A 26,437-nucleotide genomic window follows, 5' to 3' on the forward strand; every position below is an offset into this window, starting at 1 on the left:
ATTTCATCTTTGCACTACGAATCATTCTTTTCACTCTATTTCGGGCCCTTTTAAAATTATCCAAGTCATCCGGACTGTCGGTTCTGTTTGAATTTTTTTGAGCTTATTTCTCTGTTTAATCAGACCTCGAATTGTGTTATCCATCCATGGAGCAGAATTTTTCTTTATGGTCTTAGTACTTACAGGTGCATGATCATCCATGAGTTTGTTGAAGATACAATTAAATTTATCCACTTTGTCGTCTATATTACTCTCCGTATAAACTTGACTCCAGTCTGAGTTCTCTACATCACTTAACAGTTCCTCCACGTTTACCCTACTAAAGTTTCTAAAAGTTAGCTCTTGCTTAACATTACGTGGGGTGGACAGATCAAAAACAGCACTAATCATATCATGGGAAGAAAAACCAGAAGCAGAGGTTTGTCCACACGTGACTAGTTTGTCAGGACAGTTACTGCAAATAACGTCTAAAATAGAGTCACAATTATTAACATGGTAGGTTGCCTGATGAGGAACACAATATAAGTTACAAAGACTAAGTAATTCAGGCACTACAAGAGCATCATCCCCTCCCCTGCCAAAACCTGCATTGAGGTCCCCACAAAGAAAAGAGTATTTGAATCCTGGTGAGAATTTATAGAATTCCTCGATAAAAGTACTCACGTGACCACCCTTTGGCTTCCTGTACATAGCTGCCAGCAGAATTTTATTTGTACCCACCAGAATGTCAAGCAGAATAAAATCTGGCTTCTCGTAATCTCCTTCTGAAACAGACAGTACTTTCACAGAGTATAACGTTTTTACATAGACAGCCACTCCACCTCCATTTCTTCCTATTCGATTGGCTCCAAACATTTTGTAACCTGGAAGCTGAAGTACATTTTCATTATTTCTAAACCACGTCTCAGACACCACTATGACATCAATGCCACAGTCAGAAAAGGTATCAATAAATTCAGATTGATGTGAAATATCTCTTAACGATTGAGCATTTATATGTACAATTTTAAATTTAGTTGGTTGTTCCGCAGTGATTTTCTTAACATAATCTCTCAACATCAAGACATTTCCCACACTCATAGATTAGGCATGGCACGTTGGGAAGCTATCAGTCAGCCAATTCTTACATGCTAAAAAAAAGAAAACATTTAAAAGTAATGAGAGCAAAAAGTCACATTAAGTATAAAGAAAAGATACAAAACATAAAAATAAAACAGCATATTATTACTAGCTAGGTAAGAGAAAACATTTGTACTTAGTAGGAGATAAAAATAAAATGAAATATAAAAAAAAGAACTAAAAGTAAAACACAACACAACATATTGAAAAAGAAAATGAACATAAGTAAACGGAGAGAGAAAAATAGATGAACAGCAATGAAAGTGAAATATAAAAAAATAGAACTAAAAGTAAAACACAACACAACATATTAAAAAGGAAATGAGCATAAGTAAACAGAGAGAGAAAAGTAGATGAACAGCAAAAGTGTATAAGAGATCAATGTTGTAGCTCACTGGGTGGGTGGTTCTTCATAAGTTTGTTGAGGTCCCCGTCACTCCTGACCCGGAAGGGTCTGTCCTTGTTCACCTTGACCAGGATCACTCCATCGATGGTCCACACTGCATTGTTTGAATAATGTGACACAGCAGTTTTCAGTAGGTCCATTCTCATTTTAGTTAAATCTTCACGTATTGTGACTCCAGTTCCTTTCAATCTCTTCTTCGCAGAGAACAGGGACGAACGTTCTGCATAGCTGACAAATTTCACAATGATAGGTCTCGGCCTTTCTCCAGCTTTACCGATGCGATGAGATCGGTCAATGTGATAATGTTCCAGGTGGACTCCCATTTTCTTAGCCAGATCAATCACCAAGTTGTTTGTGTCCTCATTACTCTGCTCCTTGACACCAAAAATTCTCACATTATTTCGTCTGCTGTACTGCTCCCTCTCGTCTAACCCAACTTTCACTGCTGTCTCCAACTGTTGAATTTGTTGATCTTTGTCCGCAAGCTCCTCCGACAGTTTCTCAACTGTCTCCCTCAGGCTGGTTATTTCTAGTTGCAAGGTATTCACACTATCTTGGAGAGGTTTCATGGCGGCGCCTACTGCCTGTGTTATCATTAATTGGAGATCGTCAACACTCATTTCTGTCACCGCCAGTTTTTTCGTCTGCTGGTGCTGCTTTGGTGGCATGATGGTAAAGTTGGCAGCGCCGGAAGGATCACTCCACTGGGGTCTTCTTGTTGGCAGGGTTGGTAGTACGGCACGGTCCGCTCCACTGGGGCCCCTCTAACCTCACTTTCCCGCTCGAGTCCAGTTTTGATAAGTGCCGATTTCAAGGTGACCACAAATGGCACACGACTGCTACCAATGTCAGGCCTTCAGAAGCGTCCACTGCAAGTCCAGCGCTCAGTTTTGAATGTTTTCTTCATGAATCACCTTCAGAAACACTTTGATAGCTTCCTCATCTGCTCAGTCGCTACTCCATGAGAGAGAGAGAGAGAAGAGAGAGAGAAACAGAGGGAGAGAGAGAGAGAGAGAGAGAGAGAGAGAGGGAGAGAGAGAGTGAGAGAGAGAGAGACAGAGGGGAGAGACAGAGAGAGAGAGGGGGGGGGACAGACAGAGAGACAGAGAGAGGTGGCTACCTACTTCCAGTCTGTGTAGGAATGCTTTCATCACGCGACGCAGGGCCCCACCCGCGCTGAGATCTCCCTCTTGGTTATGCAGTCCTGCAGGGCACATCATGCGCCAAGAGTGCAGGGAAGCGGCGGCCACTGCGTTTGCAGCACCGTGACGCGGGGAAGTTCTTTTTTCGGAAAGCACGGGAATAATTGTGTGGCATTCGCACATAACAGCGTATCTACTGTGGCATTTCCTATGAAGATACGTTGTTCCGTCAGATGGCCACCCAATGCGAAGTCGTTCCCAGAATGCACCTGCAGGGGCCGAAGGGGACCGGCGGGGACCGCACCCCGCGGCCGCCGCGCCGCCTTGTCTTATCGCCCCTCCAGGCCGTCCTCCCCTGGCGGTCCCCAACATGCGGGGTGACGGCACATCCAAAAAAAAAAAAAAAAAAAAAAAAATTCCAATGCTTACGCATTGCACGGTGTTCCGGTTGTGGAAATAATGTAAGTTAATGAAAGAAGATTTGAAGTTAGAAATACGAAGAAGGGAGTAAATTTTATATTTTGGGGCTGAGAGAGAACCGCAGCCTTTAAAAGCAAGCCAAACAACCCAACCTCAGCAACAATGGAGAGCCAGTTTCAATGTGCGACTACTTGTTTTTTTCAGCCTCGCGATTTCGAAAGGGCGCAGAGCGGGAAAATTGTTGCAACTGCGGAAAATATTTATTATGTCTTTTCTGCTGTGAAGTTTTTACTAAGGACAGATTTGAACTACTTCCAGTGTTGTGTGGGTGCAATGAGTGAACATTGGGACGGCAGGTCCCCCCGTAATCTCTTCTTGGTTATTTCAGTCCTGCAGGGCACATCATGCGCCAAGAGTGCAGGTAAGCGGCGGCCACTGCGTTTGCAGCACGAGACGCTGGGAAGTTCTTTTTCGGAAAGCACGGGAATAATTGTGTGGCATTCGCCATAACAGCGTATCTACTGTGGCATTTCCTATGAAGATACGTCGTTCCGTCAGATGGCCACCCAATGCGAAGTCGTTCCAGAATGCACCTGCAGGGGCGCAGGGGACCGGCGGGGACTCGCACTCCCGCGGCCGCCGCGCCGCCTTGTCTTATCGCCCCTCCAGGCCGTCCTCCCCTGGCGGTCCCCAACTGCGGGGGGACGGGCACAATCCAAAAAAAAAAAAAAAAAGGACGCGAAGGGCGGCACCGAAACAAATAAGCAGGTCGGCACGAAATGGCTGCCTCGGTCGCTGCCTCCGCGCACCCCCCCGCCCCCGCCCCGCCCCGCCCCGCCCCGCCCCCGCCTCAACCGGGGCGCGGCCGCATCACGGGCGGGAAAATTCAGGGGCGCCTCGCCTCGCCGGCCGCGCCTCGCGCCGCCCCGCCTTGTTCTGGATTAACTTGTCCGTCGCGACACGTTGGCGTCGTCCTTTACGACGCGCGGCTCACGACCGCGGGCCGAGGCCGCGACCCGGGCAGGATTCGAACCCGCGCACAGTGGGCCAGAAGACCGGTGGAGGCGGCCAAAACTCTAGACGCGTTTTGAGCTCCAGAGTCGCTGAATGGGACTCGAACCGAACGTGTGACCCCACCGATGGATTTCTCGTTCGGAGAGCAATCCACTAGTGGGGTCACACGTTCGGTTCGAGTCCCATTCAGCGACTCTGGAGCTCAAAACGGGTCTTGAGTTTTGTCCGCCTCCACCGGTCTTCTGGCCCACTGTGCCGCGGCCACCGCGGCGGCGCGCTGCGGAAAACGCGTTGAGGAGCCGCCGTCGATTGCGGAGCGGAGCGACCAATGGGAAGCGCTCGTAAATCGCTCCAACGCTGAGCCAGAAAACGTCGAATCAGTGATCCCTGCCTCCCTGCCGCTCGCTTCCTGTCTCTCTCGCACGCCGACGGACGCCCTTCGCAGAGCGAGAGAGACAGAGCGTGCGGCCCGAGGCCACGGCCCACAGTGGGCCAGAAGACCGGTGGAGCGGCCAAAATTCGAGACGCGTTTTGAGCCCCAGAGTCGCTAAATGGGACTCGAACCGAACGTGTGATCCCACCAATTGATTCCTCGTTCGGAGAGCAATCCATTGGTGGGGTCACACGTTCGGTTCGAGTCCCATTTAGCGACTCTGGAGCTCAAAACGCTTCTATAATTTTGGCCGCTCCGCCGGTCTTCTGGCCCACTGTGCGGCCACGGTGGGGCTCGTTTCTTACCGTGACCCCATCCGGGTCCTCGCCGTGGATCTAGCCATCCCTCTGCATCCTGACCCAGTCCGCAGCCCGCCAGGCAGACCCACCCCGGCCCGAATGCCGAAACCCTCGTGCATCGGTCTCGACGAAAAAATACCCGGAGCGGCGAGGCCGTATGGCAGGAGACGTCGTTAGGTAGCATTCCCGATAAGCGGGTTGGAGTCGGGTTGCAGTCGAGTACAAAGGAAGGCTTAGCAAGGTGGGCCAGGAGACCGGCGCATGTGGCCGAAACCCAGGACGCGTCGTGAGCTCCAGAGTCGCTTAGCAGGACTCGAACCGAACGTGTAACCCCACCAATGGATTCCTCGTCCGGAGAGCAACGTCACACGTTCGGTTCAAATGACATTTAACGACTCTGGAGCTCAAAACGGGTGCTCCGCTTCTACCGGTCTTCCATCCCACTGTGCACAGATACTCCACACTCAAAGCAGGGACTCGCTCGGCAAACCCAGCCGGCAGTCATCGTTTCCACAGTGAGCTGGTCCAGGGATTGGGCCTCCAGTCCTCTACTACCGAAGCGTCCGTCCAGCATTGTCAGGTAAAACCAAAGAACCGGCGAATTTGGAGTTTGGCGCTCGCTGTGCGCGGCTCGGCACGGACCGTCCGGGGCAGCACTATCACTGTAATGGGTGCGGAGAGAGCGTCTGGGCGGAATGGTTCGCGAGCACGCCGAGGGGGTAGATGATGATCTCTGGGCCCTGCCGCGCTGCCGCGCTGCCTCTGTTGCACGCGCCCCCCAGATTTCCACGGCACTTTACTGCTCCCGGTGCGACAAGCGCGACGAGGCCAAGTCCGGGGCCCTTGACCAATAACAACGCTCGGCGACCGAACTTCTTGCCACCGCCTTCGGGAAACCTTCGGGAAACCTTCGGGAACCTTCGGAAGCCTTCGGCAGGCCTAATCCACCCACCGCACAGTCGGATAAAAACAGCGACCTTATCACGTGATCCCGTTTTTCCGTCGCTGCTCCCCCTTTTTTTCCGTCCTTCCTGGTCGCGCCTCCGACGCCTCCGCACACCACTGCAAAAACGGCGCGCCGCGTCAAGGCTCCATTTCCCACCTGACTTTCGTTTACTCGCCGAGCGCGGTGGGGCGTGGCGTGGCGGGGCGTGGCGGGGCGTGGCGGGGCGTGGCGGGGCGTGGCAGGGCGTGGCAGGGCGTGGCAGGGCGTGGCAGCCCCCACCCCCTCCGTTTTTGTCTCCAGCCTCTCCTGAAGGGGAGGCGAGGCGGGTCCGGGGCCCCGCGCAGTTTAATGTCTCCCAATGTAATCAGCGGAGAGTGGCACGCCCAGTGGCACGCCAGTGGCGCAGGCAGCCAGGTATGAAAACGAGCACCGCGTCACAAATCGAAGCCCAGAGCGCGACTTCCCCGCGCGGCAGGCACTCCGCGGTGGAGCACTGACGCCACGACGCAGTCACGCCCCCAAGGGGGTTCCTGGCCGGCGTCTCTTTGTTCTGCGAGTCTGCATACTTGAACGCAGTCACTTTTTCACTTTTTTTTCTCGTTTCTGAACGTCTCGCACAAGGCGCGGACCTTGCTCTGTAAATGTCTTACTAACGGTGAAAGGCTGCACCATCATATTATGGTATTATGGTACAGATTTTCTCCGTAATACAAACAAAATTTGTCAAAATATCTGGAAGGTACAGTGATAAATGGTATGTGATAAATTCAGCTGCACCACCATAACACACACAATGTTATGTACAATTTTGTACGAGACATCACAGTTCATTGTGCACACGAAATTTTCGTACAATGTTCGTACGAAAAACGGCACATTTTTCGCCATTTCAGTACAAAATTGTACAAAATTTTGTACAAATTTGCTCGAAAAGTTCGTGTGCACAAAAAAAAACTGTGATGTCTCGTACAAAATTTGTACAAAAACATCGAGTGCGAATATAGAACATTTTCACCATAATATAGAGGATCTTCACTATACAACATTTAGAGTAAGGTTGCGTCCGCCGTCCAAGGGTACGCGTCCCTTGCTTACTATGCGGCCTCTCTCTCTCTCTCTCTCTCTCTCTCTTTCTCTCTGTCTGTCTCAGTGATTCGCATTGGATAAGGACGTGAGCATGCATTACCAGGCCGGCCTGTTCATATTCGCCCTGAGGATGCACTCACGGGGTATTGCTCGTAAACGTCTCGAGGGCTGTGGCCGCCCGCTCGGGCCTTTGCTCTGGACCCCTTTCCCCCTCCCCCTCAACGCCCCCTTCAATCCCCCACCCCTTCATCCACTTTCTCCAACAAGCAGGCACACGCAAGCAGGGGCACCGCCGCTATGTAAAACATCTGCTGCTCTCTGGCCCGCTAATTTATCGGTCCTAAACTTGGCCACGGCGGCGGCGCGCCGCGCCTCAAAGTGCCCACGGTGCCCGACCAGCGACCACGAAACACAGCAATTAGCCCGGTCCAATTCAGAGCCACACACCGCGGAGCCGGCACCGGCCGGGACCGGGCGGGAATGGCAGTGCTCGATCCGAGAGCCTCATGGCGGTGCCGGGCCAGCACCAGCAGACAACAGCTTCCACTTTTTTTTGGTGTTTTATTTTTTATTGAGTCTAAGTAACGTATTTTTAAAAAAAATTATTTAGTCCTAGTAAGGTTTATTTTTATGTTTTTTTTAAGTCTTAGTGACGTTTCTATTTTTTTTTCTATTGACTCTTAGTAACGTTCTCTTTTATTGTTTTATTGAGTCTTAGTTACGTTTCTATTTTTATTTTTATTGAGTCTTAGAAACGTTTCAAAAAAGAAGTTTTAAAAAAAACCAGCCAATTTTGTAAATTTCATTTCTAGTGTTTAAAAATTTACGAACGCGAACCGGATTTCCGAACCCGAGCACCGAGCGATGACATTCACAGAAATCACGGGATTTTGAGACACGAATTGGCTTCCCCGGTTGACCTGCCGGCAAATCGGGCCGTTTGCGGGACACGGTCCCTCCAAACTGCGGCGTTTTATCAAAGTTAGGGACCGCAATCGGTTTGTCTCTGCGCATGGCGCCGGGCACGCCGGGCGCGCCGCGTAGTTGGTTACTGGGACGGTAACTTGCAGTGCCGGCCCTCCCGCTGCTGTTGCCTGCCGGGGTCCCAAACAGCTTCCCAACAACATCACTCCAGATTTGTACTCGGATGGCGCGGCAGAGGAGTACCGCGCGCTGCTAGAAAAGAAAACCTGGCGACAACTATGAAACTCTTCTCATCTGTCTCCGTTTAGCATTTTTCTTGCGCGGCTGCGCGCGCTGCGCTGCGGCGAACCCGGCCAATGCAAGTTTTCCAAATTTGTTCTCTTCGGGACAACAGAAGAGTGCTTCAAAGGCGAGAGGCCTCTTAGAAAAATCCCCCCTCAATAGAGACGGCCGAAGCCAATGAAAATGATGCCATCACTGTTTACTGAATGTAGGCCAGCCAGGCCCTAAAAATTGCCTCCGCCGTCCAATCGGGGACAACGACGCAGAGTTTAATTTAAGCAGACGCTCAACATCGGAGCTTATTGGAAGTGACTGGCGGCGCTTCGAGACTCGAAACCGGCATCGAGGGATCGCGACAGATGCAGACGCCGCCCGCTGACGCCCCGGCGCGCTCTGCCGGCGACTCGGGGAATTTAAACAGACTGCTCTCTTGGCACCGCGTATGAGGAGACCGCATTACAGTGCAGGGCCGGGCAAAACGCGGAGGGCGGGAAAAAAGGCGTTTCATTTGGCGGGAGAAGTCGGCAAGAGAACAGGTCCGCTGGGGCGGGTAAACTGCAGATAGAGAAAGTTGTTGGTTGGTTGGTGTACTGCGACGACTGAGACTCCAGCCGTGGTGTGGTGCAGCAGGCTGACTCGGAGTGGGAGCTTTCTCTCTCTCTCTCTCTCTCTCTCTCTCTCTCTCTCTCTCTCTCTCTCTCTCTCTCTCTCTCTTTCTCTCTCTCTCATGGGGAGTGCGAGAGAGACAGACCGACAGAGCCAGCCCTCAGTCCGCAGCCAGTGCAAGGCGAACAGCAAAAACTCCTCGTCAAGACTTACAAGCCTTGGCTAAGCCAATCAGAGCGAGACGAGATAGTCCGACAGGCAAATGAGATAAATAAGTCACAAACTAAACCGTGTAACCTTGCCGTGACCTCCCTCCACCGAGAGTAAATACGATTCACGGTGCGGTTAAAATTTATTAGACGCAGGGCGGTGCGCGCAGTGCGCACTAGGAAGCGCGAAGCCGGCCAGCGGAAATTGCTGCTCAAAAATGCATCACTCGAATCGGACAGCCGAAAAGACGGACAGACAGTGCGTGGCGGCGAGGCTCGCCGGCTAAGACCACGCCATAATTATCAAAGCATGCTTTGCAGGCGAGGCCTTCGAGGTCCGCTTAAAAAATTGAGCGGCAAAGCAGCGCGCACCGCATTAAAAAGCAACGCAACTTGTTGGCAGTGGATTACACAATCTGAGGTCCGCGACTTAACGAAATTTCAAGTCGAGTTTGCGGCGACGCGCAACGTCTCGTCAAGAGTTAGTGAGCTAATGCGATTCGGGAGGCTAATCTACCGTGTTTCGCGGTCTATGCATAAAGCATAGAATCCGTTCACTTTCGGGGCGCCTCCGTAGAGCAGTGGCCATCCACACTCAACATCTTATCATCGTTTTTATACGTATTACGATGATTTTTCATCGTAAGGTACGCATAAATTTGCACATACGTAATATGCTTAGTTTTCAGCGTAAGGTAAACTTTTTTTCCTGCGTTGCTCACTGTTAAAAAATAGTTTAGAAAACCGCGGGCTGTTCGGACAAGAGCTATTCCTGCAATCTCAGCACGTTATTGACTTTTTGCTAACTTTTTGCTAACAATACAAGGTATTATTGTTTCTTATACGAATACGTAAAACGAGAAAGAAGTCCGTAACGTGCTGAGTGTGCTGAGAGGCCCCGTCGGGATTTATCAAGGGGCTTCGTTTTCCAAAAGGCGAATACTGCAATTTTCCAATCGACAACTCAGCAATAGACACGGAAAGTACACAATTTTCAGAAGTTTTCTTTCTTTTCCTCACTCTTAGGGGATTTCGAAAAAAAAAAGTTCCAACAGCGTCGACCGTACCAGACCAGCCCAGCGCTGCAAACGCTTGCCTCATTTCCAGCCAGCAGGCCAGCAGGAGCGTTCCGAAAGCCAGGCGGCGAAAGCGCGGGAGCAGCGCCCCTTTGAGCGCGGAGCGGCGAGAGCGCTTACGTCCCTGCCACTAACAAGAAGGCGATGCTGCCAACACTTTCCGCACAACAACGGCGCCGTGCCTGGCCGAGCTCGGCCGAGGCTCTCTGGCCGCCCACTGGACGCCCACTCCTAAACAACCCCCTGCTCTCCACAATCCGGCGCACACACGCGCTGGGGAAAGTCTACTCCAGACAATCAATCTTTTCCCCACTTCTGTCATTACTTCAACACCTTCGCCGCCTCCCCGAAGGCTCGAAAGGCTCGCTCCCCGCCCGTTCCTCGTTCGGGATCCCTGGCAGCCCCGCCACGCCAGGCGCTGCCAGCCCCACTGCCCAACTAGCCCGCCGCTCACTATATTTCTTTATCGCGCGGCGAGGGCGGTCTCGATTTTCCTAAGGGGCTTTCACTGCACTGTACCACTCCGTTCCCCTTTCCGCGCGACGCTTTTCTTGCTTTTCTTTTCTCCGGCCGTCGTTTTTCGCGCTGCCGCACAGTGGGCCAGAAGACCGGTGGAGGCAGACGAAACTCCAGACGCGTTTTGAGCTCCAGAGTCACTAAGCAGGCCTCGAACCGAACGTGTGACCCCACCAGTGGATTGCTCTCCGAACGAGGAATCCATTGGTGGGGTCACGCGTTCGGTTCGAGTCCCATTCAGCGACTCTGGAGCTCAAAACGCGTCTAGAGTTTCGTCCGCCTCCACCGGTCTTCTGGCCCACTGTGCGCCGCCCCTGATGCGAGAAGCCGTTGGAGGGGGCCGTTCCAGGCACTGTCCAGTCCGGCCGGCCGGCCCATATTCGATATGATGCAGCGAGGCAAGAAGACCCGAGGGGCTGCCCTGTCATTACCAACATCAACTTTTCTTTCAAGGGGGCCTGGTGGGGTGGGGCAGGGCGGGGTGGTAACCGAAGGAGAGCCCCCCCGGGTGGAAGGAAGTCTAGTTTTAACTGAGTACCGACTACAGTGAAAAACTGCAGTGCACAAACTGCGGTCTTCAGTGCAGTCAAAGTGTGAAAAAACTCTGTAATTATTTACAAGTCTGTGTACTGTTCAGGTGGTACTCGTAATAGTAGTCTGACTGCAGTTTTTTTCCAGTTAAGAGTTCAGTTCTTAAATAGTGTCGAAACTTCAGCTTCATCTATAGCTATGTTACACTCACCATTGCTCAGTTAAACAATACTTCAAAAGTGTGTTAAAATACTACTTTTGACTCAAGTATATCAACGCTTTATCTGTAATTTTATCTGCATGATTATTGTCTAGACACTATTACGCTTCAATTTACACTTATAGTATACCTTTTCAATGCAGTCAGGAATGAGGAAGCGATTGAAGAACAAAAGTAATCACAGTGCAGGGACTACTAGCGCGCCACCTAGCGGCCGATGCTGTGAACTTCGTTCGGACCTACGCTTGGACCAATCAGGGTTCAGCTTTTGACAGTTCGCTATAACGGCCGCTTGGTGGCGCGCTACTGGTTCCGGGCTTTTAGAGTACTTTTGTTCTTCACTCGGCGACGAGCGAAAGGGGCTATTGAAAACCGACACGACTGGAAGGCAAGGATCAGTACGTCGATCAATATGGTTTTTCTTCTCTAAGATTAAGCATGGCGGGGTGAAGCCAAAATTTAACGTTGAGCATAAAAATTATTGCGATATTCTTAGACGTCGGGGTAGTGCGCAAACTGTGGAAAAATCCTCATCCCACCACACCGTGTGGTGGTCTACTGTCAGCCGCCGAGCTGCAAGGCCAGGTTTCAAGGACCTGCCGCTAGGTGGCGCTTGGATCGCTGTGAGTGTTTGTCAAACGGGATTTCTTATTTAGGCTAGTGAATTAAGTTATTTTTGCAAGTTACACCATCTGCCACTTCAGTAAATATCTGCTTTAGACGTTAGAGAAAAATTTGAATCAGAATATTACACTGAAGTGGAGAAAAACGGAATTCCGTGTTAGTACTCGATGGCGTCTACGGGCGACAATTAGGTTGGGTCCACGCACGATTCGCTCGGTTCTTCAGACTCTCCTACCTTACTGGGCAGTCTGCGGTGATATGCAATGGTGACGTATGAATGCGATGTTAGTTAATACTAGCTCCTTCCAATTTTTAGTCCATACCGACAGCACTTATCGTGTGGCATGGACTAGTCCACCCGACTTGCCCGCCCGTCCTTCAACCGGGTTCCACTCTCATTGCGGAGATGGCACAGCAATACAAACAACCACGTAAAGGACATGGAAGGAGTAGGGCCAGGGTCGGCAGTAGGGGCTTGCAGAACTAAATTTGAACGTGATTTCCAAATCCACACTTGTGACTAAAATTCAGAAAATACTTTTCGAAAATAATTTTAACTTCAATATAAAACTCGAGTTAAAGCTTCTGTAATACAGGCGAGATGAAACCATGATTCAAACTGCAGACAAGACTGCTCTGTCCGAAAAAACTACCAGTTTTCCTGTAAACAGACTGCAGTTCAACTATAGTTAACTATAGTTAGACTGCAGTTTCACCAGTTAAATTACAGTTGAACTACAGTCAAACTGCATCGGTCAGTCTGCAGTCTGACTGCTGTTCGTCTGCAAATAGGTTACTTTTATTGAATATAGTAAAACTTAAGTTATTTTATAAACAGAAAGTATGTGGCGTACAGTCTAACAAATAGTTAAGTTGCAATTCCCAGATATAATTAGAACTTCAGTTCCTTCCACCCGGGACGCCCTCCCATCGAGGCGGGACACTAGCCCACCAGCTGGCAGGCCTCGGTGGACTGATTCCGAGGGTCATTTTCGCCGCTCTGTCTCTCTCACACCGGAACGCGACGCCCCGTTTGAGTGCGAGAGAGACAGAGCGTCGCAGCCGATTGCAGACCGCGTCAAGCAGCCAAACCCGGCAGCGGCGTTGCCCCGGGGCCGTCTACCTGTCCGTGCCGGAGCGGGCTCAGGCCGGGCTCAGGCCGGGCTCAGGCCGCAGCGGCGGCCACGCTGGTCCAGTCTTGCGGCTCGGCACGGTCCGGCCCGAACAAAGCGAGGACCGCCGGCGGGGCGCAGCGCGGTATCTCGATGGGAGCGGCCTCATTGTTCCTCGAACGGCACCGCACCGCGCCGCGCACAGTGGGCCAGAAGACCGGTGGAGGCGGCCAAAACTCTAGACGCGTTTTGAACTCCAGAGTCGCTACATGGGACTCGAACCGAACGTGTGACCCCACCAATGGATAGCTCTCCGAACGAGGAATCCATTGGTGGGGTCAGACGTTCGGTTCGAGTCCCATTTAGCGAGGCTGGAGCTCAAAATGCGTGTAGGATTTTGGCCGCCTAACCGGCCCTCTGGCCCACTGTGCCGCGCCGCACGGACCCAAATCCACTCTCGCGATATCGACTAGGCAGCACGGGGCAGCGCGGGGCAGCCACAGTAATAACTGCTCTCCAACCGACCGGTCTCTCTCGCACTCAGGCCGGCGTTCCGACGCGGTGCGACAGAGAAAGAGAGAGACACACTGCTCGGAATGAAGCGCTCCAGTGCGGCCGCGAGGCGCGCCCGAGGAAGAACGGTCCGACAACAACCACTCCCTTGTCCACATCACCGCTTGCCTGCCAGCCGCACCCTTCCCGGAAACGGTGCCAGAGCGTTTGCAAGTGCGCCGCTCTTCCTCTCTCTTCCACCCACACACACACCCACACACACACACACACACACACACACACACACACACGCACCCCCCCCCCACACACACACACACACACACACACAAACACACAAACACACACAAACACACACGCACACCCACACACACACACACACACACAAACACACACAAACACACACAAACACACACAAACACACACACACACACACACACACACACACACACACACACAGGTTAGAGATCCGCTGCGCACACGCTACCCGAGGTGCTGGGTGGTGTTGACCCTCCCTCCCGAGTACGTACTAGTCGCGCGGCCCGCCCCACCCCTGCGGGGTTACATCTCTCACGAAGATAGATTAAACTTTTACTCTCGGTGGTGCCCTGCCGCCCCGCGCCGTCCGCCCGGGCCGGGGCTCTAGGCAGCGCCGCTAATAAACGACTTGTTAGAATAAAACTAAGCGAAAGTTTGGGGCGCAGAGGCGATTATAAGGATGGCTCGTGCCCCGGCGGTGCCCCGACCCTCCGCCTGACGTCACCCCATCTGGTCAGCACGGCGAGAACATTACGCGAACCGCTGCACCGTCGGCCAGAAGACCGGTGGAGGCAGCTAAAATTCAAGACGCATTTTGCGCTCCAGAGTCGCTAGATAGAACTCGAACCGAACGTGTGACCCCACCAATGGATTCCTTGTTCCGAGAGCAATCATTTCACACGTTCGGTTCGAGTTCCATTTAGCGACTCTGGAGCTCAAAACGCGCCCAGAGTTTTGGCCGCCTCCACCGGTCTTCTGGCCCTCTGTGCGTTCCACGTGGAGCGCTGTGCTAGCGGCCTGGAATTCCCTCTCGGCTCAGTGGCGCACGTTCGACTCCCAGCAAGGTCAGGCATTTTTTTCCCGTTTTGTTTTGTTGGTGTAGGTTTATCTTCCTTGTGTTTCCATGCTCGTGATTAAAAAGTTTGAATTAGTAGCAATAAAGCAGACAAGCGCCTGCGTGAACGTGTGGTTTTGTCTCACTTTCTCACTCTCACTGCTGTCAAGGAGTACCTACCTAACAACCAGACAAATATAACACCCTTACAATTTCAGATGTTTACAGTTCATGATGCTTGCACTGAGAAAACCTTACAAACTATTTCAGGCCTTACAAAGAAAAGCAGCTTGTTATAACGAAGTATTTTGAGCAAACATAAGCTTACAAAGAAAAAACTTAGTAATTTACGTACCATTTCTTCGTATAACAAAGAAAAATAGTTTGTTTTTACGCACAAAAAAATACTTTGTAAGGTTTTCAGCGTGTGTCGTTAACAGAGTGGGAATTTTTTCCCTTTGGTTGTCGTAAGTCATTGCCCTACTGTGAAAATTGAAACTGAACGAAATCCGCGCATCGAAGGGGCGTTGGCAGTGTACCTCCGGGTGCGGCGGCGACGCGGCGGCTGCGACTGACGAAGACGCGGACGGAAGCATTAACTGGTGATTAATAGAGGCGGAGCTGCAGAAGTGTTGCCAGCCACACCTTTTTGCAGAGTCGCTTTCACTCTCCGGCCGTGCATAGCACCGCGAGGACAAACACAGCGAGACGAAAAAAAAAGGAGAAGAAGAAGGAGAAGAGGCAAACGAAATAAGGCACGTGCTGTGTCCACAAAGTGCAAGTCACTTTGAGAATGGCTCGACGACGCGACGCGCGCCACTTCGCAATGAATGATAAGCAAAATACGGAGCCGCCTCCAACTTTTTCTGCCTGCAATTGAAAAAAAAAAAAAAAAAAAAAAACCTCTCTGGCGTCGATTGAAGCCAGTCGGCTGGATTTCCGCTGATGGGTTTCTTGCATCGGTCGTCAAACCGACAGGACGCGACCACACGCCCTTCACGTTTTCCCCCCTATTACTGCAGCCCGCTTCCGCAGACTGAGAGTCGACTTCGTCGCTCTGTCTCTCTCGCACCTAACGGGCCGCCCCACGAGTGCGAGAGAGACAGAGCGACGGAATCAATCCGCTGGCATTCTGGCAGCGGCTCATTCCAGACCTCGACGCCGGCCCGTCGGCTACCAATCAGATTGGAGGGCCGCCAGACGTGCAGCTGACGGCCTGCTCAAGAGCAGTTGGCCGATCAAGTGGCGGCACGGCCGCGTGGTCTGCGGCACCCATCCCTCAATTTCACACCTCGGGTTCAAATCCCACGGACGCCAGATTTTTTCCCTCTCTTTTTGCCTTCAGATTCCGAGTCAAGGGCGGATGACCCTGTTTCCACGTCTTCGTGCAAGCCCTCGTTCCAGGCGCTACCCTTGATGAATATATGAGAATAGCGGATGAATATTTGACAAGCGAAGACTAAAGTGGGAGGGGGAAGGGGAGGGGGATTCTAGCCCCCTCCAGGTTCCCCGCCGGGCCCCGAGAATTTGGTCCGGGCGGCATTTTAGTGCTTCTGCCGGCTTTATGCCTGGATGGAGCCACCCTGGAGCCGCCCTGGAGCCAAGCGCAGATTTTGCAGGTGCGTTACATTAGTGAACGGGAATACGGCGGCGGCTCCATAAATCATGAATTTCCAAACGAAACCCGCCTCGCGTGTGCCGTTTTTCACCGCAGACCTCGCGGACTCCTTGCGGCACGTGTGCGTGCGTGCGAGTGTGTGTGTGTGTGTGTGTGTGTGTGTGTGTGTGTGTGTGTGTGTGTGTGTGTGTGCGCGCGCGAGGGGCAGTTCGCGGGAATCGATTAGGGCAGCCGGCTTTCAGTGCGCCGCTTTTGAAAGCCCTTCGCGGCTTGACACCGCCGGGGCGTAACATTATTCGCGAATCAGCTAGAGCCTCGGACTCTCTCTCTCCCCCCCCCCTCTCTCTCTCTCTCTCTCTCTCTCTCTCTCTCTCTCTCTCTCTCTCTCTCACACACACACACACACACAAACCACACTAATACGTGAGCACATGTGGCACTGGGGCCTTGTTCGGCAGCCCCCAAATTGACCGAAAAGCGGGAGCGAAAAGCGCGAAAAGCGGCCGAAAACAACAGAAACAAGGAGGGCAGCAACAAAGACTCTGTCGGCGGGATTGAATCGCGGCAATAATTTAAGGGGAAAGGCCGAAGCTCTGACCGCAGTCCGCAGTGTGGCATGTCCGGCCGAGCGTGAGATAAGTCTACACTGTCAGAAAGCCAATTCAACAATGCGGCGGGCCTTGGGCAAATGACATGCACTGCCTCGTGCTTCGGGCGTTTCACCACAGTTTCTGCAGTTTTTCGTTAAAAATAATGATTTTGTTTTAAACAAGGAACAAATTAGTGGCAGTTACTCAAAGCAATGCCCGCAAACGGCCTCCTTGCCTCACGCTTCGCGCCTGCGAACCAGCGGGTAGGCAACACGCAGTGCAGCCACGTCTCGCTCAGCACGATGCTGCCTACGTGGCAGGGGCTCGGACGGAGAGAGAGAGAGAGAGAGAGAGAGAGAGAGAGAGAGAGAGAGAGAGAGAGAGAGAGAGAGAGAGGATGGGGGGAGGGGACGGGAAAGGGGGAGAGGGGACGGAGGGGAGTGGAATGCGGAATATCGGCACTCGAGACGAGCTGGCCGGGGGAGGGGCCGAGAGCGATCAGTTCCAATCAGCGGCGGGAAGCTCTGAAGCAGCTGAATTATATCCTTCTTTAAAATACGACGCGCTTGGATATTGGAGCCGTTTACACGGCCAGCGACACGCGCGCACGCGCGTCAGTGTGTGTGTGTGTGTGTGTGTGTGTGTGTGTGTGTGTGCGCGCGCGCGCGCGCGCGTGTTTCGATAGGCATGTGCCAGTATGTGAGATAGGAAGATCCTGCATGTGTGTGTGTGAGAGAGAGCGCCGGAAGTGCTTGTAACTCTGTGTTTGTGTGCGTGAGTGAGTGTGTAGGCGTGTGTGTGTGTGCAAGGGCCCCACGGGGGCTTTCATATTTCCCCCTGCCCGCGAAACGGTACACGCCTGCCCCCACACTGCCCCCGCCCTGCAGCCTAGCCGGACGGCCGAGTGAAGCCACAAAAAAAAAAAGAAAAAAAAGAACATCAAGTACTTTTGCAGCGACCAGCCTCGCCCTGGGGCGGTTGTCCCGACTCGAGTTTTAGCAGTTCTTTCAAGCATGACATCCGAGGTCAACTCGCCCCGCCTCGCCACAAAGAGATTCCCGCTCTCTCTCTCTCTCTCTCTCTCTCTCTCTCTCTCTCTCTCTCTCTCTCTCTCTCTCTCTCTCTCGACGCCTCTCCCCATGCGCGACTTATAAATGTAATGCATATATTTGACCGCGTGGGAGGAGCGCGTGGCGAGGTGGCGGGCAGTCACTGATTCAGAACTAATCTCCATCTGCGTCCTCCAAGTCCTCGGGGGACTCCCCTTTCCTGTCGCGTAAAATGACTTCGCTTCAGCCATCGTAATCCAGTGTCGTCAGCTGCAACGCACAACGAATACACTGTCTTCTCACTGGTAAAACCGAGGGGCAAAACACATTGGTCAAAATTTGGACACCGTTATTTCAATTTCACGTTATTTCATTGTTATTTCAACGTCGTTTCAGGGATTTTTCAACGTCATTTCGCGATATTTTACGTTGCTTCGCGTTATTTCAACGTTATTTTTAAAAAAAATGTACACCAAAATTCAAGTTCTTTGCGGGTAAAACGGTGAGAGAGTGCGTGTGAGATTGAGAGCCGGTACCGAGGGCACGGGGGCGTGATGTAACGTCCCTGCGACCCGCAACAGGGCGGGCAGGGTGGCTGCTCTCTCTCTCTCTCTCTCTCTCTCTCTCTCTCTCTCTCTCTCTCTCTCTCTCTCTCTCTCTCGCACCGCATGCAAAGTGGCGATTCATAAATCTCTTCGACAGGTGGCAAGTGGGTGGCGACGGCGCCTCGGGGCGAATGTCCACCCCAGCAGCCCAGTGTCAATAATGCATTATTTTAAAAATGGCGTGAAAAAAAATGCAGAAAAGTAGTTAGCGCTAAGCGACAAAAATGAGAATAAGCTGAAAAGAAAAATCAGACCAGAGGGGAAATATAAGCACTCTTCAAATCTCTTGTACCTAAGGACCCGTTTCTTCATTTCAAACAATTTTTTCATAATACCCTATTTGGATTGATTTGTTTCAAGTCCTGATATGAACCATAGTATTAGGGCCGGTTTTAGGTTTGAAACGGTTCGAAAAAGGTGTAGAAATGTATATAAACACGAACACTGGGGTGCATTCTTCTAATATCCTCATTCAATAAAATATAGAAATTTAACAGTTTTCTGACTTAAATGTAAAGAGACTACAAGTGTACTGAAATGGTAGTTTGGCTTTGGAAGGCCGCTCGGCTCTGCCCCACCTGCCTTGGCCTGCCGTGGCGTGTCCGTCTCCGCCAGTCTCCGCCACTGTGCGAACCGGCGGAACCGGCGAACCCCCGAGGCGTGAGGCAAAAACGCGGAAAGCCAAGAAAAAAAAGAGGCAGCCAACGAACGAACACGCTCGCCGGCGCGTGGCAGCGCGTGGCGCAGAGGTGAGGCCAAGGGGGTGGGGGGCCGCTAACAAAATAAAACTTAGGAAATGTTACATCGGCCGTGCCTCTGTGCCACACGGCAGTGCCAAGGGGCGGGGCGCGCGGCTCCAGGCGGGCTCCAGCAGTCGTCGTCGTCGCCCTGTCTCTCTCGCACCCATGAGGGACGGCCCATGAGTGCGAGGGAGACAGAGCGACGAAAACGACTCTCGGAATCAGTCGGCAGGTCCCTCCAGGTCCCGTGGGCGCCGAGCGGAGCGCGGTGGCGCGGCAGGAGCAGGTGGCAAAGAAGGGAGCCGGGGCGGGATTAGGGGATCAGGCTCAATCGAGACATCAAGTCCGTCCGGCGGAAAGAGGATTTTCAAAAAAATGTCCCTGGACTGAACATTGTAGTAAATGTTTAAGTTGGAGATTTTCAGTGGAAAAGTTGGCAAATTTCATTCAGGTTTTTTTTTTTTTTTTTTTTTTTTGGGGGGGGGGGGGGGGGGTAAACAGCAGTGTTACAAATGTCGGCACGCCACTTTTCAATTACGCACCACCCGCTTAAGACGGTGATCATGGAGATTGAGAACGACGCCCGGGCCGTCCTAGGCCACGCCCCCACGCCACGACAACTCTTGAATCCGGAGAAGTGGTGCTGCAACAATAGCCCCAACTGGAGCCCCGCTGGCCCCGCTGGCGCCGGCCGCTGGAAGAGCTAGGCTGTCCCAGGGCGCCTCGAAGCAGGGCCCCGTGAAAAATGCATCAAGCACACACTACATTCTTATGGACTTTTTAAACGCATAAAGACGCATTTTTTATGCATAGTTATGCATGCGCAGAAACGTCCATATGTTATGTATAAAATTATGCATCACTGTGTACATTTTATGCATCTTCCTGCATAAAATGTACACAGTGATGCATAATATTATACATAACATACGGACGCATCTGTGCATGCATAACTATGCATAAAAAAGTCCATAAGAATTTAGTGTGCAGGGCGGTCTGGGGCCCAGACTCTGGGCGGCACAGCAGCCAGGCAGCGGCCCCGCCAGGCCAAGCCGGGCCGACCAGCCCAGCCAGTGCCAGCAGCCGATATGCCTGCATTATTGAAAGCCGTTGCTCTGGCCGCCCCGCCGTGGCGCCATCGGCAAGGAGACGTCTGGTGTGCATTAGACCGCCTTGTTCGCGCGAACAGAGATAAAACAATATAATAAGCAGGCAGAAGTTGGCGACGTCGCGGTCCCCGACGACCCAATAGCAGCGCGCTGCGTCGCACAGTGGGCCGGAAGACCGGTGCAGGCAGCCAAAATTCAAAACGCGTTTTGAGCTCCAGAGTCGCTAAATACGACTCGAACCGAACTTGTGACCCCACCAATGGATTCCTCGTTAGGAGAGCAATCCATTGGTGGGGTCACACGTTCTGCTCGAGTCCTGTTTGGCGAATCTGGGGCCCGAAACGCAACTAGAATTTTGGCCGCCTCCACCGTTCTTCTGGGCCACTGTGCGACGTCCGTGCCGACGAGCTTGGGCCTCGGGGCGGTTGGCTGGTCTCGCGCGATGACGAGGTTCGTTCCTCGTTCTCAGATTTTGGGGCAGCGTTAGTCCATTCGAAGGCTTTGGGGACTTTTTACACATAATTATTGACGTATGAGGAAGTGTAAGCCATGTAAAATTTGTGCATAAATTAGGTACAATTTTAAAATCGTCGCAAACACGACGATTAGCCAATTAAGTCGGGCTGGCCGGGGACATCCATCATTGATGGACTTCCGCCCGCAGTGCTGCACCGTCCCAGCGAGCAGCTGCAGTCCGCAGGGATGACGGGGACCGTCAGGGACCGACAGCGACTGGGGGCTCATGACGTGGCCGGGGTACCTGACCCCTCGAACTGTGTCACGGGGACCACCCCAACGGTGGCCAACCCAGCGGGGGCCTCCTTCACCCACTACACAGCCCCGCCCCCTTTCCACCCCTCCACAGTCTGCCCCCCCCCCCCCAACTCCATCCCTTTGGGCAGTTAACTAATTAATTAAGATGCCCAGTGACTTACGACATCCGCCCACCCCGCCCCGCCCCCTCGGTCCTTTGTTTTTACAGCGGCACGCCTCCCTTCTCGGGGCGGCCACAAAAATTTACAATATTTCGGCCACTTCCGGTGTGGAGGTCGGCAACACCGTGATGAGACAACGCAGCGGCTCGGTTAGACACACTGTACTGTACACGGTGCAACGCAACGGAAGGCGGGATTCAAGGTTGAACGCTAAATTGAGAGCGCGAGGTGAGCACAGTGGGCCAGAAGACCGGTGAAGGTGGCCAAAATTCTAGACGCGTTTTGAGCTCCCAGAGACGCAAAATGAGACTCGACCCCAACGTGTGACCCCACCAATGGATTCCTCGTTCGAAGGGGAATCCATTGGTGGGGTCACACGTTCCGTTCGAGTCCCATTTAGCGACTCTGGAGCTCAAAACGCGGCTAGAATTTTGGCCGCCTCCACCGGTCTTCTGGCCCACTGTGCAGCGGTATACAGTCGCCCCCGAAAGGCTCTGCGGGCTCGTTTTGTGCATTCCCCGGTCCGGCCTGGCCCGACGCCCCGCAGCCCGAGGCAACTTTTCAGCCTGCCAAACCACGCGGCCCGGCCGAACCGACTCCAACCTGTGCTAACTTAGTTTTCCACCTTTTGGGATGCGATGAACTGCGCTACGTGACGCCTGGGGGGCCGCTGGACACCAGCCAGGCCTCCGCCGGCGCGGCGGGGAGAGAGGGGGAGAGAAAGAGATGGGGGAGGGGGGGGGAGAGGGAGGCTGCGAGCAGAAAGCTGTTACGGTTAAAGAGAGTACGCGAGGGCGAGTAAATAAAACGAAATATAATTCTAGCCGCCACACCAAACCCCACGCAAAGAGAGAGAGAGAGAGAGAGAGAGAGAGAGAGAGAGAGAGAGAGAGAGAGAGAGAGAGAGAGAGACGGGCCAATTGGTGGCGAAGAACAAGGCTGTTTCCCACACCAATACAGGCGGCTACCGGCCCATTATCCCCTTTCCGAATCACGGTCTGATGTAATAGGCCATCAAGAGCCATCGAGCTGATTGACCAATGGCTGTCAATGGGAGCTCCCCCCCCCTCCCCCGCCCGCAGAGCAGCGCCCCCCACCTTTCCGCCGCCGTTTCCCGAACAACAACACTTGGACAGCCTCCCTTCGCAACGCGCGTGCGGAAAAAAACATCAAAAAGAAATTCGGGAAAAAAAATCCTTTTCCGCGCCACAAAATAAATAATTGCCATGGGCCGTCGTTAAAATTGGACGAAGAGAAACGAGAGCAGTTTTGGACGCGGCAGGCGTTCCTTTCATGCCACACGCACACAGCGACACACACACACACACACACACACACAAGTGCAGGGGCCTCACGCACTCCATAAACACAAAATAGGACGCGTATTATTACCTTCCGAGTTTCAAAATATAAACCCTCATTACTTTTTCCTCCACACGCGCGAGCGCTGTTTCACCTCTCGCTTTTCCACGGACACAGTCTGAATTTTGTTGAGCATGTGTGTGTCTCAGTGTGTGTGTGTGTGTGTGTGTCCGCCATAATGGCGAGCGGCAGAGGCTCAATACACCGGGGAATCACCAGCGAGAGCCGTACGGAAGCTGTATTTTTGTACAGCCCCCTCCTCCTTGCTCTTTTTGGCAACGCCCCCCCCCCGCGGGGCAAGGGCGTTGTGGTGGGCCGCTCACTCACAGTGCGGCGGCTTCGCTTTACGACCGATATTTCCGAGACGTGCGGCACGCATAATTATAAACAAGTGGGTTGGCAGCACTGGCGGCACGAGCGCGCGTTAAAGTTACAGCAGCGCTCACTCGCAGTGCTGCCATCACAACAACAATAACAACAAAAACAAAAAGACGAGCACTAAGTAACTCGACCCTTTCGACCCCGGCGTCCTTGTGTGTGTGTGTGTGTGTGTGTGTGTGTGTGAGAGAGAGAGAGAGAGAGAGAGAGAGCGCGCGCGCGCCTGCCGGCGCAGCGTCGCCCTCGTGCCCCGGGGGCAATTCAGTTAGCAAAATAGGAAGACTTGCAGTTACAGCCGGCGTGGTCGGCGTGTCCTTTTACAGGGGGCGCGCTCCCGGACGACAGGTCCGGTCAGCGGAGTCTCGCCGTTGGCATCGCCAGAGATGCAAGTTCAAGCTTCGAGAACCGTATAGTACATAGAGGGCCGTCAAGAATAATTTTTTTTTCTAAATTCCATTTTACACTTTAAATTTTAGTATAGTCCCTTTGTAAAAAAAAAATATGTTGTGAAAGTTTTAACGTGTAAATTTTTCAGTCATTTTGATAATTGGAATCTTGGCCGACCTGAAATGCCGTCTTTTGGGTCAAAACGCGAGTTTGGCCGTTTTTATGGTTGAATTGGTCAAAACCATGTAGGTTGAGATCAAAATTGCCTATAATTTCAAATAGAGTTCGGAGCTTTACCTTTAACTTGATGCGAAGCGCAGAGCAATACAACAAATTTTAATTACTAACATTGTTGGCGGAAACGCTAGCTGATGTACTGCCTTAAAATTTTTGTTGCGTCCTCCTCTTTTTTTTGCAGATTCACTGTCTGGAGAGGGGGAAACTGCAGTAGAGACCGGGCAGTGTGCTCGCGATGCAATGCAATCCCCATCAATTTGGCCTCGTCTGCCCATAATGCTCTCCGGGGCCGCCCTGGACAGGCAGACGGGTCGAAGACGGGGCAGGGGCAAGTTTCGCTGCACACAGAGGCGGCGTGCATACGCGGAGCAAAGGAGAAGAAGTATGCCAGGCACAGTAGGGTTCCTTCTTCGCAGTGGTAGTTGTTCGGAAGACACGGCCAAAGTGAAGGCACATGCGTATGTGTGTGTGCGTGTGTGTGCGCGCGCGCGCGCCCATGCATGGACGCTTTGGTATTCAAAAACGCCGCCCCAGAAGAAGGCTAGGAGCGCTCCCTCCGGAAGCAAGAGGTGGCCTCATGTTGCCAATTTCGACAAAAAATAAATACTAAAATGTAAAGACGACAGAAAAATTTGCCACTTTGTTTCTCTCTGTGACTCACCGTGAAGGGGCCGAGCTCGGTGACGGAGCACGACAAGATGGCCTCCCTGCCTACGGCCACCGTCACGTTCTCGATGGGCTGCATGAAGTCGGGCGGCTTGACGGTGCCCTCCGGCGGCGGATCGGCGGCCTCGGACGCGCCGACGACGCTGGGGGCCACCGTGGGCCCCGGGCTGCCGGACGACAGGCCCTGGCCGTGCGAACCCGTGGGCGCAGACACCACCACGGCCGCGCCTGCGGACACAGACAGGACAGGGAATTAGCACAACACGCTCAGAGTTACGCTGAAAACATTGGGCACCATCAACTAGGACAAGACTTCGTGGTGCTTTCGGACGGCCTTTCTTATCAGGCAGCTTAGCAATCTCAGTACACCACACCGTTCGAAGTTATCATCATCATCATCATCATCATCATCATCATCATCATCATCATCATCATCATCATCATCATCATCATCTTATCAACGCTGTAAGGCCTGTAACTCTTCAAGTAATTTCGAAAAGCTTTAGGGTAATGAACAGGGAAAAAATTTACATAATCTTCGGGTTGAAACCCGTGAACGAAAACTGGGCATCAACTCTGAGCCAAGTGAGCCAACAATCGATACAGCCTGGCATCATACTTCTTCGCGATGAACAAAAACAAGTGTTTATGCGCGAGTGCCTCCCCGGCACTCAGGTTCAAATCCAGCCGGGTGGATTCCTCCCGGAGATAATACCCGTGCCGTCTGCCTTGATTCATAATTCACTCGGCAATGTTGTTGAGCGCCGGATAAGAATCTTGCGAACCTCGCACAATCCCGGCGAGATTTGAGGGCCTTGCCGTGGCCTGGGCGCGCTCGGGACCTCGGACTGGGAGCCTCGGCGCCGCGGCGCAGCGGGCGGCTGCAGGCCGGCGAGCCCAGCCAGGCCGGGTTGTATTGTGGTCAGATCAAGATTCGCTCGCGGAGAAAGCCTCGTATTTATCAAACGGAGAAAAAAGCAGGCGCGATTCCTCTTCCTTTTGCCCCTTTCTTTCCTCAGCTCGACGCCCCGCCCCGCCTTGCCCCGCCCCGGGCGAGCGATTTTCCCACGGTACGTGACGCAAATAAAAGATAGAAACACCCGCAGTCTCGGAATCGCCGCCACTTCCTTCGAGATAATTTATCGACGCACCGGCCCGTGGCGGGGCGTGGCGTGGCGTGGCGGGGCGGGGCGTGGCGGGGCGGGGCGTGGCGGGGCGGGGCGGGGCGGCCGGCGAGCGCCAACCGAACCCCCCGGAAAAAGCAACTAGCCAGCTGCGAACCGGCAGTGGCCAGCGGGGCCTAACTGAATTCCTCAGTGACAGCGCTGCCCGCGTGCACGGAATTAGAGGAAACGCCACCTGCCTCTGTGTTTGTGTGCGTGTTGTGCGTCTGTGTGCGTGTTGTGCGTCTGTCTATGTGTGTGTGTGTGCATGTCTGTGTGCATGTCTGTGTGCCTGGCAGTCTGTGTGCGCGTATGTGTGCCTGTATGCGCCTGAGTGCGCCTGTGTACCTGCCTGTGTGAGTCTGTGTGTGAGTCTGTGTACCTGTCTGCCCATCTGCGTCTGTGTTGTCCCGTCCACGGAATCTAGAAAGTGAAAGCAGATCAAGGTCTGCGCCATAACCAGAGTATTGATTTCAGAGACCTTATGTCTCGTCAGTGGACAGACTTACAAGATCGAGTTTCATTGAGTGCTTGTGTCATTTTGCATATATATTTTTGCAGTATATTTTTATCCAATTTATAATTTTATATTTTGTTTTTAGAGGTGAAGTGAATTCAGCTTAACCTGCTCCAGTGTCGTCCTTGCCAGTTCGTCGCGACAATACGTTCTCCACTCTGCGTGCTTCTTCGGCGCCTAGCGGCCGTCGCTCGGCGACCCGCGGCGCACTATGGGCCGCACGCTCGGTGATAGATGGATGCACGGGGAAGCAGTGTTGAGTGAAAACGATACACAACCGTCGCGGCCCCGAGGGGGGCCCGCCCCGCCCCGCCCCACACCCCCGAGGGGCCCGCACGGTCCCACCTGCGCCCCCGCGCAAACAGACACCACGGGGGATCAATGTTGGCTTCGGATGCGGCACCTGCGCACGTGCTGCAGTTCTGCCGGGCGAAAGCGTCGTTCTGTCTCTGTCGCACTCACGCGGCGCCCCCTTGGGGTGCGAGAGAGACAGAGCGACGAACCGCTACTCCG

The 26,437-nt window shown here is 53.0% G+C and overlaps 1 protein-coding gene across 3 annotated transcripts in view; it reads right to left on the minus strand.

The window, feature by feature from the left end:
- Window positions 1-24,398, minus strand: part of LOC117645033 (lachesin-like) — an 88,576-nt gene extending 64,178 nt beyond the window's left edge. For all 3 annotated transcript variants that reach the window (XM_034384918.1, XM_034384917.1, XM_034384915.1), the window contains exon 1: window positions 24,240-24,398. In XM_034384918.1, coding sequence (XP_034240809.1) covers window positions 24,240-24,323 — 84 coding nt within the window. In that variant the 5' untranslated portion in view covers window positions 24,324-24,398. The remainder of the gene's footprint in view (window positions 1-24,239) is intronic.
- Window positions 24,399-26,437: the final 2,039 nt, after the last annotated feature.

The sequence above is a fragment of the Thrips palmi genome, unplaced genomic scaffold (assembly GCF_012932325.1).
Source record: "Thrips palmi isolate BJ-2018 unplaced genomic scaffold, TpBJ-2018v1 HiC_scaffold_18, whole genome shotgun sequence".
NCBI classification, from domain to species: Eukaryota; Metazoa; Arthropoda; class Insecta; order Thysanoptera; family Thripidae; genus Thrips; species Thrips palmi.